Here is a 20457-nt window from a genome sequence, read left to right as displayed (position 1 = left end):
CCCACCTCAAACCCCCCCCCCCCCCCCCCCCCCCCCCATTTTTTTTTATGAAACAGTTATAAAAACACAAATAGTTATTTTATTATTTTTGTTTGAAATACCGTCCAACCATCGCACCCAAGAATCCCCCCCCCCCCCCCCCCCCCCCCCCCCCCCCCCCCCCCCCCCCCCCCCCCCCCCCCCCCGATTTTTTTTCCTTTTTTTCGCATTTTTGGAAGAAAATGTAATAAATGTCTACACCCCCACACAATGCACCGCTCTTCACTCCACCCCTCCCTCCTTTGTGATTGAAAATGAGAGTCCCTTCACCTTTAAAAAGAAAATAGATGAGCGGTCTGCACCCGCAAGGCGGTGCTCTTGTTCCTTAAGCATCAAAGCTATTGCTTTCATACTTGCAACACTTACTAACTATCATAAGGGGACTGTGCAGGCAAAGTAATGTAACTCTGACTGGCATTTTGACAGAATTATGTGCCCTTTTTATACTTAGAAAATTGAAAATTTGATTAAGTTTTGTGTTTAGGTCCACTTTATTCCTACAGTATCAAAGCTATTGCTTTCATACTTGCAAGATTTATGAACTATCATAAGGGGACGGTGCAGGCAAAGTTATGTAACTCTGACTGGCATTTGGACGGAATTATGGGCCCTTTATACTTAAAAAATTGAAAATTTTTTGACTTAGTAACTTTGAATATATGGTTAAATTTTGTGTTTCGATCCACTCGAAGTATCAAGGCTATTGCTTTCAAACTTCAAATACTTACATGCTATCATGAGGTTACTGTACCTGGCAACTTGAATTTTACTTTGACCTTTGAATGACCTTGACTCTCAAGGTCAAATTATTAAATTTTGCTAAAATCGCCATAACTTCTTTATTTATGATTAGATTTGATTGATACTTTGATGAAACTACTCTTACCTGACATACCACAATAGACTTCACCCAAACCATCCCCCGTGCCCTCCCCCCCCCTCCCCCCCTCCCCCCCCCTAATTTTTTTTTTTCATCTCACAAATTATCACTACACCCTCACACTATACCCCCCCCCCCCCATTTTGTTTTTAAAACGGTTATGTTTGAAATACCGTCCAACCATCGCACCCAAAACCCCCCCCCCCCCCCCCCCCCCCCGCCCCCCCACAGAACGTGGCGTCTCATCTGGATCCAAACTGTTTGCTATTCTGATAGTATTCTTTGAAAAAAATTCGAAGAAAATGCTAATTTTAGAAATTCAACAGACGACATTTAAGCAGACGACAAATTTCCCAGCATGCCAAGTTGCATTGATTACCTCCATACACCGGCATTAAACTAAGTTTTGGGGAGTAAAACGGAATCATGGTGGTTGTTCTGTTGGTTTTTATCATAGGTTGAATTTCACCTGGCTGGAAAAATAGTTGTTAAAATGATAAATATACAATGAAGATCACTACACAATAATGGGAACACTTTTCTATGGTGTACATATAGGTTTTATGTGAAAACCATCAGCATAAAATTACCTTTAAAAACAGGCATCTTGTCTGGAGAAAATAAAATAATAAAAAAATAAAATAAAAAATCGACCTACCCTACCTAGAAATTTTGGCAATGTTACCAGAACCACAACATTTTTTTTTTTAAAGCCTTATCTTAAAAATACATACAGACTCGGCTCTTGCAGTTTTCACAACAACATTATTTCATGGTTACCGGATAGTAATTTGTAATATTTCTGAATATAAAAAGTTCATTTTCGCAAAATTTCTCAAGTCAGTAGTACTTTGCAGCATCCATACATTCTCTGAATTGTTCCAAACATGAACGTGAATGGAGCGTCTGGCAAAGTTGCGAAAGTATTCGGACATTTATGATTTTTTGTTGCATTGAGCGCATGTTGCAGATATTCCACGATGGCAGTTTGTTCAATACAAACTCGTAAAATTGTATTACCTTTTAAATAAAAAACAATGCTGCTTTTGTACCAGCGTCAGCCCTTTTGTTAATGGACGTCCGAGCATAAATTAGGCCCAAAATCAGCAGTCGTACACCTGTTTTGCAAATGGTGGAAGTCACTTGGACGTCCAATAATCCGCATGTATACTATTTTCTAATACACAGGACATACAAATCACAACAGTTAATCTGGTCATTCACTCTGTTAACTGTGCTCAGCGCTTTATCGCCATAAAAGCGACATGGGGGGTAATAGATCACCCACTGATAAGTCATTAATAGATATTTGAGTATCAAATAATAAAGTCACATTACACAGCCATGCATGCTAACACAAATGCACCACGAGAAATTCTCAGGTAACTTTCCAGTCGCAAAACTGTGCTGTTCAGCGTCCAATGGGTAACGAGAATGTGTATAAGTGCAGGGTTAACTAACTTAACTGGTGATCATTATTTTTGATTGACGTCAGTCTTGAAGTTAGTGTTTATCGCAGTTTGATTGACAAGGAATCACAGTTTTAAAATTTACATAATATCCAACAGTAATTAAACAGTACATGACGGTGTCGGGTAATATCATCAAAGTCAAATCCAAACTAGGCAAATTTGTACAGGACAGTAGGTACTGTTAAATGGGAAAAAATACATGACCTCTTCTTTTTTACAGGACCTTCTGGTGACAGAATATAATAGTAAAATAACTTGGTATCATTGCTGGGATCAAGTTTTTTTTTATATAAAATGATAAATGATGAAAAAGCTATTAATATCAAGGTCACACATTTGTATCTGACGTTAAATAATAATACACGCCATACATGGTACTAGTCTTGTTAAGTGGAAACATATTTTTAAAAATGTTGAACCCATGTTAACAGTTAATATAAACGGGAATCGCTCATTTGTTATATCTTAGGAACATTTTCCAAAACCAAAGTAGCTGATACTTGTTTACCTAAGCTACGCTTAGGGGGCATGTCAGATATGAGTCTGGTCAATACGGCCTAAACCGACGACGACCTCAATAAATGATGACCAGCCTTTTTCACGCATTGACATTGACAGCCAAGATAATAACGGTTCGAATGACAATGATCATTATTATACATTACTATTGCTATTACAACCACAAAAATTGATATCTGTATCATTTAAATCTTAATATTCAGATTTATGATTATCAAAATTCTTGTTAAGCGACTAGGCTGTCATGGATTTGGACCGTCCTGACCCGCATTCGTAAGATGCACAAAAATGGACCAATCAGGTGCACTCGGAAAATTCTGTCAGCAGAAAGAGCATTCTTATAATGGAAAAGCACGTGTATCAAGACACTATCAATATTTTTGCACCTCAGAAAACTTTCAGAGCCGTTTACAAACCTATACAAACCAACAAATTTGTTCTCTTTTTTTTACAGAACAATCGGTCCTGTAAATTTGAGCGACAGGCCAGACCTTACAAAATTTTACAGGACATGACCGTCGGTCCGGCCATGTTTGGCTGAGACTGTCATCACACCTTTTTACAGTAAACAATTACTTAAAGTTAAAGTAATTGTTAACAGTAAAAAGGTGTGATGATGAGATAAACAACAAATGTTCCTTATAAGAAGTTAAATGCAAATGATGAGCAATTAATAAGGGCAAAAAATTGCGAGTTGTTTAAATTTTGACTCGCATTTTTTCTGTCCAACACGCAATACAAGTTTAAAAAAAATGCATCCTTTGGTAGATCTAAACCGAAAAAATAAATCCCTGATCTTTTAGTGATACTGTGGTAACAGTTACACAAATATAAAACTGGTAGAACTATGTTTAATTTAACTTAAAAGGTTAACAAATGCAAGAACAGTGCAAATTACACTATTTAATGGTATACTATGATCTAGATCTTTCTCAGCAACTCATTCAGCCCTTGTGACACCTTGTCGAGTTTTTTTGTTTTTAAATAAAGTATAAACTGATTGCACAGCTCAAAAATAAACTGTCTGATCAACAACCCGACGTTTACCGAATAAAGTACACATCTGAAAATGGGTTGGGGTTACATCATGCTTTTTGTTTTAAACACAAATCATATAACAATCTTAGATTGGTTGCCATTTTAAAATTATGACGTTTTATCGGATTCACTCACATCGCTCTGTGTTGGTTTCGCATGTTCAATGGGAATACCCTGTATAACGTCATCATATCATGTGTTCCCTTTTGCTATTAATGCTCACCTGGCACTTCCGACATATGGCGACCGGTTGTGTTTATTCAATTCTTAAACAAAATTTTCGTTCATTCTCGGTCTGCATTTGTGTTTAAATATTTTAGTGCTGGATTAAATAATTATCCGGGATAATCAGGTAATATATGCAATATGTGATAATCTTTAAATTTTTTCCAACTCGCAAACAATTGCGATAACCTAATTTGTGCACTCACATTTTAGACGCGTTTTTTAAATTAACTCGCACATGGCCAGAGTGTTCTATTCGAGCCCTGTATTACTTATGGCGAGTATGTTGTGAAAACAATAACCACTACAAATTGTATGTGGTAACAATTTAATTTCAGTACAAGTATATTTCATCATGTCCTATTATAGAACTGAATTGCACAATTCTTCTACAGCCTTGTGTTAATATTATTTAAGTCTCTTTGTACGCATCTGCTTCATTCACTATACATGATGGCATGATGATGCCATGTAAAACCCGTGTTTTAATAAGAGTGCAACATTGTTGCTGACAGAGTAAATTTCCACACATGGAAAGTGTGCGTGTCAAAACCAACCATGTGTCGTAACTAAATATAGACGTGCAACTCAGTACATGTAGTATTTTAAAATGAAAAAATACTTTGGCATTAATGCACACAATGAGAGTATTGACACATTGAAACTATAGAAAAAGTACGTAAATTTACGAATAATAAAGTCGCTCATTGATTGGTTGTTATAACCAGATATGAACAGTGCGAGCATCTTGCACATCGCATCAATTGATTTACGCATGTTCAATTGGAATTATCCCATCCAAAAATTCACTTTTCATATGTGCTTGCGTAAAATGGCAGACGTTTGTGTTTATAAAGTTCTTATAAACATAAGTGTCAATACTGGTCATATTTTGGTTTTGAATATTGAAATCGCAATTATACTCGACTATAGAGTAATGGATAGTGTTTGAACATGTACTGTAAAACCATTAAATTTCGTGTGGTACGAATTTTCGTGGATTTCGTTGGTCCACTGAACCACGAATTCAAGTACCAACGATTATTTATACATTTTTAATCCTAAACCGGTCATTTCCGAATGTCATTTCCGACATTTTCTTGAGTTGTAAGTTATCTGAGATAATTGTTTTTGTAATAGTTACTTCACTTCAGTAGTTCACATTACACTATATCTATCAGTTTTTCTTTTTTTATTCATCATCGTTAATGTACGTTTTATTAATCATGGTAAATGAAGATAATAAATAGCATTACCAATTGTGAAGAAAAACAAATTTCTTTTACGTGACGTCGTAAAATTAACCGTTTGCAGATTTATCATATATGTCAATATGCGCAAATTAAATTTAAAAGAGACATATATTTTCACACATGTATTTTGGGGACCTTTTTACTCAAGTGTTTCTTCTAGGGAACCGATTGCACTGAGAAGTGCAAATATTGTCAAAACAACATCGATGGCAATTAGCGAGCTGGGACCCACAAGTGCGCCGCTTTATTGCTCTTATCGACAATTATCGGCAACACTTTCATGCTTCAGTGCACATTAACCTCAAGTCTTGCTGTCAACCCAGATTAGCAGATTATGCTTCGTTATTACTCTGGTTGTTTTAATAAAAGTATAATTATTATGACGATCAGTCTTCCTCGAAAATTTGAAATCCACGAAATTACATGTCAACAAATTAGTTGTTTTTCATGAAACCACGAAATTTCATACCGACCAATTTCTATACGTTTACAGTATGTATCCAGCGATCAATACATATGGTAGGGTTTACTAAAAAATTCATTGAAATAAAACTGGGTAATTTTAGGCTTGGAAGTCAGGACTTCCAACTTTTGAAAGCTAATGGAAGCGCTGACCAGCATATTATACATTTATCATGGAACAACAAGTAACAGCCAAATCATGCATTTCACAATATGAATTAATAATTAGTAAACAAGGGTGTTGCTACTGTACACTGTCATACTAAAAATAATCACAACACAGTGGTCTAGGTACTAACAGCTTTTACATACTTGTCGCAAGTTTTTTATTACAACATTTATTTGCCGGCACTGGTCAACATACAGGGCCCTCAATCTATTTTAGGGGAAGCGGGTCGCTACCCTCATGAAGGGGAATTTTTGTGGCGTTTCGCTTTTGGGGGGATTTTTTTACTTACTCTCTCATTACTACATTTGTACATGTTTGCACTATATTCGTTTCTTTTTTCATAATTTAGTATGTTTGACAATATTAAATTGAAATAGAATCGAGATATAATTATCATGAGAGACATCTTATTAAATATTTTTAGCTCATCAATTTTTTGAAAAAAAATTATGAGCTATTGTCATCACCTTGGCGTCGGCGTTGGCGTCCGGTTAAGTTTTGCGTTTAGGTCCACTTTTCTCAGAAAGTATCAATGCTATTGCATTCAAACTTGGTACACTTACTTACCATCATGAGAGGACTGGGCAGGCAAAGTTAGATAACTCTGGCGTGCAATTTGACAGAATTATGTGCCCTTTTTATACTTAGAAAATTGAAAATTTTGGTTAAGTTTTGTGTTTAGGTCCACTTTTCTCAGAAAGTATCAATGCTATTGCATTCAAACTTAGAACACCTACTTACTATCATGAGGGGACTGGGCAGGCAAAGTTAGATAACTCTGGCGTGCATTTTGACAGAATTATGTGCCCTTTTTATACTTAGAAAATTGAAAATTTTGGTTAAGTTTTGTGTTTAGGTCCATTTTATTCCGTAAGTATCAAAGCTATTGCTTTCATACTTGCAACACTTACTAACTATCATAAGGGGACTGTGCAGGCAAAGTAATGTAACTCTGACTAGCATTTTGACAGAATTATGGGCCCTTTTTATACTTAGAAAATTGAAAATTTGGTTAAGTTTTGTGTTTAGGTCCACTCTATTCCTACAGTATCAAAGCTATTGCTTTCATACTTGCAACACTTATTAACTATCATAAGGGGACTGTGCAGGCTAAGTTATGTAACTCTGACTGGCATTTGGGCAGAATTATGGGCCCTTTATACTTAGAAAATTGAAAATTTGGTTAAGTTTTGTGTTTTGGTCCACTTTACCCCTAAAGTATCATAGATATTGCTTTCATACTTGGAACACTCGCAAACTATCATAAGGGTACAGTAAAAGGACAAGTTGCATAACTCTGGTTGTCATTTTTACGGAATTATGGCCCTTTTTTGACTTAGTAACTTTGAATATATGGTTAAATTTTGTGTTTCGATCCACTTTACTTCTTAGCTATCAAGGCTATTGCTTTCAAACTTCAAATACTTTCATGCTATCATGAGGTTACAGTACCTGGCAAGTTGAATTTTACCTTGACCTTTGAATGACCTTGACTCTCAAGGTCAAATTATTAAATTTTGCTTAAATTGCCTAACTTCTTTATTTATGATTAGATTTGATTGATACTTTGACAAAACTACTCTTACCTTACATACCACAATAGACTCCACCCAAACCATCCCCCCGTGCCCTCCCCCCCTCCCCCCCCCCCCCAACCCCCCCCCTATATATTATTTTTTTTTAAGATCATCTCACAAATAACCACCACACCCTCACACTATACCCCCACCCCACCCCACCCAAATAATTTTTTTTTGAAACCGATAAAAAACACAAATATTTATTTTATGTTTGAAATACCGTCCAACCATCGCACCCAAGAATCCCCCCACCCGAATCCCCCCCCCCTATTTTTTTTTTTTTTAAGATCATCTCACAAATGACCACCACACCCTCACACTATACCCCCCCCACCCCACCTCCACCCCAAATTTCATTTTTTTTAATGGTTAAACCCCCCCCCCCCCCCGATTTTTTTTTTTTTTTTAGCATTTTTTTTCCCATTTTTGGAAAATAATGTAATAAATGTCCACATTCCCATGCTATACACCCCTCTTCACTCCACCCCTCCCTCCTGTGTGATTGAAAATGAGAGTCCCTTCACCTTTAAAAAGAAAATAGATGAGCGGTCTGCACCCGCAAGGCGGTGCTCTTGTTTTTATTTAGCTCGCCCGTCACAAAGTGACATGGTGAGCTTATGTTACCGTGTGATGTCCGGCGTCCGTATGTGCGTGCGTGTGTGCGTGTGTGCGTACGTCAACAATTTGCTTGTGTAGACAGTAGAGGTCACAGTTTTCATCCAATCTTTATGAAATTTTGTCAGAATGTTTGTGTTGATGAAATCTGGGTTGGGATTATATTTGGGTCATCTGGGGTCAAAAACTAGGTCAAATAATTAAAAAAACCTTGTGTAGACTATAGAGGTCGAAGTTTTCATCCAATCTTTATCAAATTTGGTCTGAATGTTTATCTTGATGAAATCTGGGTTTGGATTGTATTTGGGTCATCTGAGGTCAAAAACTAGGTCACTAGGTCAAAAACTAGGTCAAATAATAGAAAAACTTTGTGTAGACAATAGAGGTCGCAGTTTTCATCCAATCTTTATGAAATTTGTTCAGAATGTTTATCTTGATGGAATCTGAATTAGGAGTGTATTTGGGTCATCTGGGGTCAAAAACTAGGTCACTAGGTCAAAAACTAGGTCAAATAATAGAAAAACATTGTATAGACAATAGGGGTTGCAGTTTTCCTCCAATCTTTATGAAATTTGGTCAGAATCTTTATCTTGATTAAATCTGGGTTGGGATTGTATTTGGGTCATCTGGGGTCAAAAACTAGGTCACTAGGTCAAAAACTAGGTCAAATAATAGAAAAACTTTGTGTAGACAATAAAGGTCGCAGTTTTCATCCAATCTTTATGAAATTCGGTCAGATTGTTTATCTTGATGAAATCTGGGTAGGGATTGTATTTGGGTCATCTGAGGTCAAAAACTGGGTCACTAGGTCAAATAATAGAAAAACCATCAACAATTTGTTCATGTAGACAGTAGAGGTCACAGTTTTTATCCAATCTTTATGAAATTTGGTCAGAATGTTTATCTTGATAAAAACTGGGTTGGGATTGTATTTGGGTCATCTGGGGTCAAAAACTAGGTCACTAGGTAAAAAACTAGGTCACTAGGTCAAGTAATAGAAAAACCTTGTATAGACAATAGAGGTCGCAGTTTTCATCCAATCTTTATGAAATTTGGTCAGAATGTTATCTTGATGAAATCTGGGTTTGGATTGTATTTGGGTCATCTGGGGTAAAAAACTGGGTCACTTGGTCAAATATTAGAAAAACCTTGTGTAGACAATAGAGGTCACTGTTTTAATCCAATCTTTATGAAATTTGGTCAGAATGTTTGTCTTGAAGAAATCACAGTTTTCATCCAATCTTTATGAAATTTGGTCAGAATGTTTATCTTGATAAAATCTGGGTTGGGATTGTATTTGGGTCATCTGGGGTCAAAAACTAGGTCACTAGGTCAAAACTAGGTCACTAGGTCAAATATAAGAAAAACCTTGTATAGACAATAGAGGTCGCAGTTTTCATCCAATCTTTACAAAATTTGGTCAGAATGTTTATCTTGATGAAATCTGGGTTGGGATTGTATTTGGGTCATCTGGGGTCAAAAACTAGGTCACTAGATCAAATAATAGAAAAACCTTGTGTAGGCAATAGAGGTTACAGTTTTTATCCAATTTGTATAAATTTGATTAGAATGTTTATCTTGGTGAAATCTGGGTTGGGATTGTATTTGGGTGACCTGGGGTCAAAAACTAGGTCAATAGGTCAAATATTAGAAAAAACCTCCTTTTGTAAACAATAGAGGTCACAGTTTTCATTCAATCTTTATGAAATTTGGTCAGGATGTTTATCTTTATGAAATCTGGGTTGGGATTGTATTTGGTTAGTCGGGTGAGCGATTCAGGGCCATCATGGCCTTCTTGTATAAATTTCAGGGGGAATTTTTCTCCTTAAAAGGGTAGAAAAGTATACTTTTTGACTGCGGCCGAAATTAGGCCGCAGATTTAATAGATTGAGGTTCCTGACATACAGACTAAATTTGCATGGGAACAATTGTTTTTTGTCTTCAAGTCGTTAATTTAGCAACCCGTTGACAGTGTTTGAACATCTGATCTTTATAATTCCATAGCTGATTTTGTTAACAGACAGTCACATATACATGTAAGCTCTCTAAAAATCTATGCAAGTTCACATTTGTTCTATTGAAGTAAAGTTTATGGAAAACAAATCGGTCGGTTTTGCTCAAAAGTCTCAGAAAGGCTTGTGTGATGCCCAGCACTATGCAGAGCAGCTTCTCAAAAAGGAAAACAAAAACAAATCTTAAAATTTGATAAATGATGCAGAAGTTTTGTAAATGTCCTGTTTAATTTATCCGTTTTAGGCCTAATCTTTATAAACAGTTAGGCTGGAACCGCTGACCCCTGGAGTAAAAATCTGACACTAAGACCACTAGGCCATTTGTGCTCGTACAATTAGAGACGTATTATATAAGCAATCCTCGTAGTGTCACAAAATATAACAATAACAACAGAACTCTCCAAATTATTCAATGGCTTCTCATTGCCACGCTTGATAATTTTCAGATTTTTAAATAGTCAAAAGATACATATAATGGATATTTTAGAGCATGGTAACATGCAGTATTATTGTTTCCTCACATATATAATTACTTCAACAAAAATTTGCGAATCTTAAATTTTTTTTAAAGGTCCCTTTAAATGTGATAACCGTATATTCAGATTATAAAATTTAAAAGAAAGACATAATGTCTATGATTTATACTTAAATATGTGTTTGCTGAACCCATGTTCACAATCTACATGTACAGTACTTACTGGTGCTACCAATAACCTCTCTGCTACCTTTGAGGCTGCAGGGTACATGTCTTTTTTCTTAATGGCTAGGTTGGCAGAATTACACACAATTTTACTGCCACTGTCTACAAGAGAATGCATAAAAGTCATGAACATGCCTTAACTCTCCAGACATCCCTCAAAACCTACACCGTGGCTTCGGTGGTCCAATGTGAGATTGATTTCCTGATAATGTCCACGGCGCTCACCCACTGTCACCGTGATCTATCTTGATAGAACCACCTTCAGTCCACGGTGATTGTCCACGCTGACAAAAAATGGTCCATGGTGGGACGGTGTTTTAGGCAGAAATCACGCTAGATGTAGTGTATCTTGGCTAGTAACTCCAATCATTCAGTTTTTTCATATGTGATGTCCTTGCAGATACAAGAGCCATGGCTGCTCTGGACTCACTAACAGAACTCAACAACCTGTTGGAGGAGTGGAACACTGAAAACAATGCTGCAGGTTTTGCTGTCTCAGATCCTGTGCCCAAACTGAAAAGGTTAGCAATCAGAAAATGTTTGGGTTTTTTTACATCAGGTCTCAGACTGACATAAATACAACAAGGGCTGTTTGTAAAACATGCATGCCCTCCCATATGGGTTGTCAGTTGTAGTGGCAGCCATTGTGCGAATACGTTTTTTGTCACTGTGACCTTGACCTTTGACCTAGTGACCTGAAAATAAATAGGGGTCATCTGCAACACGATCAATGTACCTATGAAGTTTCATGATCCTAGGCCTAATTATTCTTGAGTTATCATCTGGAAATCATTTTACTGTTTCGAGTCACTGTGACCTTGACCTAGTGACCTGAAAACTAATAGGGGTCATCTGCCAGTCATGATCAATGCACCTATGAAGTTTCATGATCCTAGGCGTAAGCATTCTTGAGTTATCATCCGGAAACCATTTTACTGTTTTGAGTCACTGTGACCTTGACCTTTGACCTAGTGACCTGAAAATCAATAGGGGTCATCTGCCAGTCATTATCAATGTACCTATGAAGTTTCATGATCCTAGGCGTAAGCATTCTTGAGTTATCATCCTGAAACCATTTTACTATTTCGAGTCACTGTGACTTTGACCTAGTGACCTGAAAATCAATAGGGGTCATCTGCCAGTCATGATCAATGTTCCTATGAAGATTCATGATCCTAGGCGTAAGTATTCTTGAGTTATCATCCGGAAATAATTTTACTGTTTCAAGTCACTGTGACCTTGACCTTTGACCTAGTGACCTGAAAATCAATAGGGGTCATTTGCCAGTCATGATCAATTTACCTATGAAGTTTCATGATCCTAGGCATAAGCATTCTTGAGTTATCATCCGGAAACCATTTTACTATTTCAAGTCACCCTGACCTTTGACCTAGTGACCTGAAAATCTATAGGGGTCATCTGCCAGTCATGATCAATGTACATATGAAGTTTCATGATACTAGGCCTAAGCATTCTTGAGTTATAATCCGGAAATCATATTACTATTTCGAGTCACTGTGAAATTGACCTTTGACCTAGTGACCTGAAAATCAATAGGGGCCATCTGCCAGTCATGATCAATGTACCTATGAAGTTTCATGATCCTAGGACTAAGCTTTCTTGAGTTATCATCCGGAAACCATCTGGTGGACGGACCGACCGACTGACGGACCGACCGACATGTGCAAAACAATATACCCACTCTTCTTCGAAGGGGGGAATAATATGTACAGTACTGTTACCTATCATTGAGATTATATCTTATAAAGCTGGTACTTAGCTGCTTGTGAAAATATTTTTTTGATGTCCAAATCACTTTTTGTATTCATTTAACCAACAACATTATACATGTAATAATCTATATTTTGTAATACATGTAGTTGTAAACTTATTAGATGCTTGTTAGCCAAAGTGGTCTAAGACACAGTCTAAGACTCAGTTTTTTGCATTTCAGACTTGCAGAGATTTTTGAAAATGAGACTGAAGCCTACTATAAAATGGATCCAGATCCATTTGATGATCGCCACCCAGGTACAATATTATTGTACATTGATCATGTTCATTTAGATGTATTTTCCACTTCATCATTGTCACTGATATTGTTATATAATCATATCCTTATCTTATAATTCTTGTTCATCAGGGCTCAGCCTAGGTTCAAACTTGAGGGAGAAGTGACTTCTCCCTGAGCTGAAATTAGGGAGAAGTGAGGCTACTAGAAGGAGAAGTGATTTCTGTTCGGCGTTTAATAAAATCTTTGCTTGTTTTATACCCCTCATTACACCAAGCCTTAGTATCATCATCAATGACAAACAAATACTATTTTCAAATTCAATAAATCCTTACAAAAGTCATATTAAGTCACAAAAATCAATTCATACAAATAAAACTTGTGATTTCCATGTGCATCATAAAAATAAACAGTACTTTAATAATGCAATGACAATCCAAACCCTATTTACATCATAATGTATCGATACATGATAATTAGTCAGTGATTTTTTTCACCCAATTGGGAACAGGTCCGGTACCAATGCCATTGGGAATTCTTCGCGTCATGAAATCACCAAATTGTGGTAAAAACGAGTCTTAACAAAACACAATCTTAATGCATGGGACATATAGTATATCTATTACTGTTTATCTGAATTGTATACATATCCGAAATATGTACTCTTGAGAATCATTTAATAATCCAAATTGTCCTTGTTGTTATTGGTTTAACAAACCTTATTACACGTACATGTTTGTTTAATCCAGTTAATGCTTTCTCCATTATTGAATCACCATTACTTGTAATTTGAATCGCCAGCTTTGAATTGAACGCGGGTTGAATGTTACAATTCATCTGCCATGTGCAATGTCGAAGGTCATGAGTCATGACGTAGCAATTTTATTCTACTCTGATAATTTATATCTAATCGAGGAAATGTGTTTTCTCAATGTCTATTGTGTAGTATTAGGACTTGTTAGTATAAAAATGAACTGTGATTCCAGTTTATATAAGATGGGTGTTTTTCATAATTAGCGGTGGATTAACAAACTGTCAAAACTCGCTGGACTTTTACAGTAGTGGATCTATGTAATTAACAGATCTTTGATCAATTTTGTTTTTCTTTAATAATTTTTCTGACTGCCAAAAACATGTAATTAACGAATGGTCAATCAATTATCACGTAATCATAAGACAACTTACAGCACGCGCAAAGAGGTTGCGGTATATAAAATAAAGTCGTTTACGTATGGATACGGTAGAGAAAGTTATGGAAATTAGCACTACAGTTTGCACGGGTGGGTTGTAAGTTTTTGTTTATATAGTACTGAATTAATGTCTTACAAAATAAATTGCACATCGACTGGATAATTAGTGTTTAAGAGTTTTGAAACACGAAACAAGTAAACAGTAGAACATACTAGAATAAATCGTATTCATATTTACTGTTGGGAATGTGTTGCGTGTAAACTTTTTTAAGCATAAATACATGTCTATAACGACGTCATTTCATCGCTCAGGTAAACTACTGCATATGTATGTACAATGCACGCGTTCTCATTGGTAACTATCGATGTAAATGTACCGCTTAAATCCTCCTGCAAGGCGTGTACTAATTGGGCTTGCAGAACAGAGAACTATCCAAACTGTCGGCGAAATGACACTCGCTATGATCTTTTGATCTAAACCGTTATTGTTTGGAGTGGATGCCCATGTATGCTAGTTGCCTGGATAAGCTTTCACAGCAGTCGATCTTTTGCTGTGATAATAAAGTGATAACATAACAAGCGTCATCGGTGACTTTATGATATGTGAAAATAGAGAATTTTTAGAAGAAAAAGTTGAGAGAGAAAAACGTTGATGTAAAAAAAGAAGGCGAAGTCAACTTCTCCTTCATGTAATTTAAGGGCGACATTATTATGTGCCGGGCGAAGATGTCGCCCACGTCGCCCTCACGGCCGAGCCCTGTTCATTGGTAATCATGTATAATGATTCTTTCTTGTCTCTGTGAACATTCTATAAAATAATGAAATCTTTTGTTTTAAATATGTATCTCAAGATATGATTAACTCTTTTAGTTGTGCTTTCATTTTACAGGAAGAGCCAACCCCACCTGTTCTCTTGGACACCTGTTTAAAGCCCTCTTTAAAAATGAAGAATTCATGAACAGGGTAAAACTTCTTTTATCAAACTTATGATATTTGCCATAGTACCTACCCCAATAAAAGTCAGTATGGGGGTTTTGCACACGGTTGCTTGATGAACACAATCGTTATAAATAAAACCTAAAAAAATAGGTAATGAAACAATATTATATTTAAAAAGTTGTTTGGGAGGGTTTAAATACCAACAACTAGTTTCAACTCTAATGAGGACAATGAGTGTGCGGTAACTTTCAGATGGTGTGTGAGTACCTTGTAGATCCCCATGGTAACAACAATCTTGTGGCAGTGGCTGGGAGGCTTCTTTTGGCTGTGTTGCCAGCTGTTGAAAAACGAGATGTGTTTGTAGATACGGTACAGCAATGATGGCACATGAGCCGGGCGTTGTGTTTCATTTCTTGGGCCTGGTTGCTCGAAACTTAAGCGGCCAATTAAGCTAACAGCTGTTTATTTGTTGATCACATTATTTATGTAACTAAATTGTTATACCTATTTGAATAATTTTAAAATGTTGGATAATAACAATTCTTTTACAATTAATTTTATTTGGGTCAGAAGTTAACAGACTGTTTACCTTAACTGGGCCCTGATTGGGTTTTTTTACAGTTGAGTTTGATTTATCATGTCAGAGGACAATTTTTTATATACTGGTTTTAGAAATTACTATTTTTGTAAACGTTTATATTTTGTTGTGTCATTTATTTGTTATCAACATTAAGGAAAAATGACAGATCATCATAGTTTTTAGTATTTCATCGTTCATGGCAATTTTGTAAAATCACTATTCAACTGTAAATTATTCCATTTTTCTTGCCTTATTGTTCATGTTGTCAAAGTTGACATGTATATCGTTCTTACCATTACCTATGTTCTGTTAGCTCATATTATTGTAACTTTATGTTTATGAATTTCGTTAACACAGACATTTGCCATTTTTTTGGAAATCTACTAGAAGTTGTTATATCGGAACTCTTCAGCATTTTGCGGAAAGCCGAGACAAATGTATTCATTGTTTGAAAGCTTATTCCGAATAATAACGCTTGCAAATAATTGGGACTGAACATGCGTGAATCACATGTTCAATATCAACGAATTGGTTAGAGCTCGTAACCGTGAACTCCACCTTCGTTCTTGGTAAAAGATTCAAAAGGCGGAGCTATGCATGTGCTATTACACTGTTAGTTTAGCATGTTGAGTAAGACAAAGGAAGCCAATTTTATCGACGAGAAAGTGTTGTTTTATGGCTTCTTGACAGGAAGCGGCTTTCCTTTGATTACATGTAGATCAAACTGACGAAATATTGTTTGTCCCTTAACGATCAACAGATTTTTTAATTTTATCACCAGGTGGTCGCTAAATCGAATATTTGGACATCAAAATAAGCTGTCGATGGTCGGGTAAGACAAAAAACGCTTAATAAAATGTCAAAATAGAGTGAAAACGCTCAGGGGGAATTCAAAGTGGTCACATAAGACAACCGTGGCTTAATTCAAGTGGTCGCATTCACAAGATTGACTGTACTCACATGTATTTACTCTAATTATTATGTGTGAAAAACAGCTTGGTTTTGTAAAGTGTGACGTAGTCCTTTGGACACATTTCTAGTTTGTTTTTTAAATACTAGAAGTTATGAATTTGTATTTTACAAAATCAACTGGTACCTAGGTTTGTGAATCATTGCAGATAAATCAGCAACATATTCTACATGACAGAATTCTGTAGTTCACCTTGTTGCTATAAACATATTTGACTGATATTTGACTATTGATATGGCCCTAAGGTGTGTTATTTTAATTATATAAAAATATGCGTACTTTGTTATGTAAAATAGACATTAACAGGAACACAAACAATGTCACATAACAATAATCATGGTTAAAATGAATAAGGTTCACTGAGCTGATGTGGTTTTTATGCATGAAACAAGAAACAACGTAGCACCATTGGGTTTCATGATCAGATTGAGGTCATTCACAAATAAATTAGTGTACTGGCAAGTAGATATGAGTTGATGCAGATCATATGTACATGTTTCAATAATAAATCTGTTCATAATTTACAATCATTCAGGTGTTAGGTAACTGAAGGATGTTCAGGATTAATGCTGCTCATCAGTATCTAAGGGTTGGAACTGAAACCTTTAAATCTTGGATCTAGTAAGAAAGGCCTTTAATAAAATGTAATTTTCCGAGGGACTACAAATGTGTTAAAATACATATCTAAGTGGTAAAGGGTTAATGAGGTAAATAATTTTTCTCCCGTCTGTCACTTGCATGCTTTATTCAATCAAATTAAGCCTCACTCTCTGTTCTGGGAATGGCGCTAGATGCATGTGTGTAAAAAGTCGTTCCATATTAGCCTGTTCAGTCCTCACAAGACAACACTTTTTATAGGCCCGTTTTTTAAAACGGGATGTATTATAGTTTCACCCTTGGCGGGCGGTGTCTACAGCAGTGTCCGCTCTCCAAAACTTGGTCAAAAGTTGTATCTAAACAATATCTAGGTCAAGTTCAAATATGGGTCATGCTGGGTCAAAAAGCATGGTGACCGTTCTCTAATTGAAGTAGTTTTTGTCCAATCTTCATCAAACTTGGTCAGACGTTGTATCTAGACAATATCTAGGTCAAGTTCGAATATGGGTCATGCCGGGTCAAAAACTAGATCACGGGGTCACTTAGTGCATTTCAAGGATTTAGCATGGTGTCCGCTCTCTTATTGAAGTAGTTTTCATCCGATCTTCACCAAACTTGGTCAGAAGTTGTATCTAGACAACATCTAGGCCAAGTTCGAATATGGGCCATGCCGTGTCAAAAACTAGCTCAGGGGGTCATTTAGTGCATTTTAAAGATTTAGCATGGTGTCCGCTCTCTAATTGAAGTAGTTTTCATCAGGTCTTGGCCAAACTTGGTCAGAAGTTGTATCTAGACAATATCTAGGTCAAGTTAACCAACATGACCCCAACCTATTAACAAGAGCAGACAACTGTATCAAGCATTTTGTAACAAATATGGCCCTTTTTTCACTTAGATTTTCTATATTAAAGTTTGCGTACCACCTCAAATATTTTCTATATCCCTTGACATATTGCTTTTATATTTTGCATACTTCTTTACCAACATGACCCCAATCTATAAACAAGAGCAGACAACTGTATCAAGCATTTTATAAGAATTATGGCCCTTTTTCAATTTACAATATGCATATTACATTGCCATAACTTCTTTATTTATGATCATATTTTATTAATACTTTCACAAAACAACACTTACCTGAATTCCACAATGGATTCCACCCAAACAATACCCCACGCCCCAACCCAGAATCCCTGCTCCCCCCCTTCCCCCAATTTTTTTTCTTTTTTTTTGTTGTTGAAAGATCATCTAATAAATGACCACACCACCACATTATACCCCCCTCTCAACCCCGCCCCCTACCCCCCCCCCCCCCAAAAAAAAAAAAATTTTTTTTTTCCTTTGTTGATTTTTGAAAGATCGTCTAATAAATTTTTGAATATGAACAATTTCCCCATGATGGCTTACATTATACTGTCAAGCACTCGAATAGTTGAGTGCGCTGTCCTCTGACAGCTCTTTTTTGTATTTGTTTTTAATGTCTTTAGTTCTTCTGTTACACATGTATATGTTGAATTTTTCCGGTGATATAATTGTGTTTGTTGTGGTGTTCGTTGTTTTTGCAAGACAGTGATTGTTGTGGATGAAACTGTTGTGATCAGAAGATTGTTTAGCAGATGTAACAGTTTCTCACTCAGTTTTTTGTATGTTTTCAAACTGTCATGATCTTATAATGGCTATTTTTACTGCAGGTTTATAGTTCTATTTTTTTTACAAATGCAGTGCTAAATATATTACTTGCCACATGGTCTGGCAATGTTGTAGCTATAACTGGCCCATATTCCAACTGACCTTCCAAAAGGGCCAGTATTCTAGAATTTTTCCTTGACATAATGCAGTTTTTTATACCCTTTTCGGTGGACCTGGGAAGAAACTGCATATGTTTCAAATGTTACATGTTCAAGTGTTACATAGTTCTGTTTGTTTCTAAGGATCGGTGGACTTGGGCAGTAACTGCATATGTATCAAATGTTACATGTTCAAGTGTTACATAGTTCTTTCAGTTGTTACATAGTTCTGTTTGTTTCTCTTGTTCCAGCTGGTAAATAGTTATGTGTTGCACGCAGAGCGTAATGTGGCCATTCAGACACTGGCCTGTCGTCTGCTCTATGATATACTTCCTGGCCTTGAAACGGCTGTCGTCTTCCAAGAAACAGTATGTACTCACTGCTTTGGGGTGTTAATGACCAGAAGGTCTACAGGCATTGTTTTTTTTAATTGTCTAATTTAGGTCCCAAATAGTGCCTATATCTGCTCAGTGCCTATTTCTGCTCAGTAGAGTAATTGAAATTCAGAGTGCAACTTTTATTTTGAAAAATACCTTACAAACATTGAATGAGAAGCATAAGTTTTTGTCAAAAAAATCTAGGCAGTATGCATGTGCGTAAAGTGTCATATATTTGCAGATAACACTTTCTTCATACACTGGACTTTGTTTAGAAGACACCTCCTTTACACACAAAAATCCATAAAAGATGAAAGTGTTGTCCCTGATTAGCCTGTGTGAACTGCACATGCTTATCTGGAATTAATCTTTGGGGACAAGCATTGAGCACAGTTTTCACAGAATGCAGTTAATTTTTACTTGCTCAAAATTGTTAATGGTAGCTTGTAATTTCTTCAAAATGTAGATAATCAAAAAGTGAATTTGTAATTATGTGGTACATGTATTATTAAACTCATTCAAGAGACTAACTGTCATTATCTGTAATGTTTTTATAGTTACATTTGCAATCTAACAAGTAAAGTATTACATAACTGCAGACTTATTACTTTTTCAAACCTAATTATGTCAATATATCATTATTTATGTGGAGCGATACATATTTATACAATTTAGAGAAACCAAAAAGAGCCAGTATATGTTACATGTATATGTTATTTGTTTGGGCTTTGAATTTTACCAGTCTTCATTCCTAGTTTCTTTTTTAAGAAATAATACTTGTAGGTAAAGTTTGTTGTCAAATCACTCCTGTTGGGAAGTTAAGATGTGTATGGCTAATTCACAAGTGTGAAGCTAGAGTGATTCAATAACCCTCATCTTAATTTGAAATGATTAAAAAAAAATTATTTATTAGAATACAATTTATATATGTTTACTTTGAACTTTTTTAATCATTATGCTACACATTACAAAATGCTGTGGGTGGGGGTATTTTTAATCACTTTTCTGTCACTGTTTGCCAACAAATTATTATGTTACATGA

General features: G+C 36.0%; 2 protein-coding genes across 2 annotated transcripts in view; one reads left to right on the top strand and one right to left on the bottom strand.

The window, feature by feature from the left end:
• LOC127858495 (small integral membrane protein 29-like) overlaps positions 1–20457 on the bottom strand; it is a 220403-nt gene that overhangs the window by 57469 nt on the left and 142477 nt on the right. The gene's annotated exons all lie outside the window — the stretch shown is intronic.
• The window catches only part of LOC127858517 (DDB1- and CUL4-associated factor 1-like), a 95113-nt gene that overhangs the window by 6941 nt on the left and 67715 nt on the right, over positions 1–20457 (top strand). The window contains exons 2-5 of the mRNA XM_052395720.1: positions 11365–11485; positions 12919–12995; positions 15055–15128; positions 19290–19406. Coding sequence (XP_052251680.1) covers positions 11376–11485; positions 12919–12995; positions 15055–15128; positions 19290–19406 — 378 coding nt within the window. The 5' untranslated portion in view covers positions 11365–11375. The remainder of the gene's footprint in view (positions 1–11364; positions 11486–12918; positions 12996–15054; positions 15129–19289; positions 19407–20457) is intronic.

Source organism: Dreissena polymorpha, chromosome 1 (genome assembly GCF_020536995.1).
Source record: "Dreissena polymorpha isolate Duluth1 chromosome 1, UMN_Dpol_1.0, whole genome shotgun sequence".
Classification (NCBI taxonomy): Eukaryota; Metazoa; Mollusca; class Bivalvia; order Myida; family Dreissenidae; genus Dreissena; species Dreissena polymorpha.
Note: the sequence above shows the minus strand (reverse complement) of the source record. Positions and strands in the feature narration are given on the sequence as shown.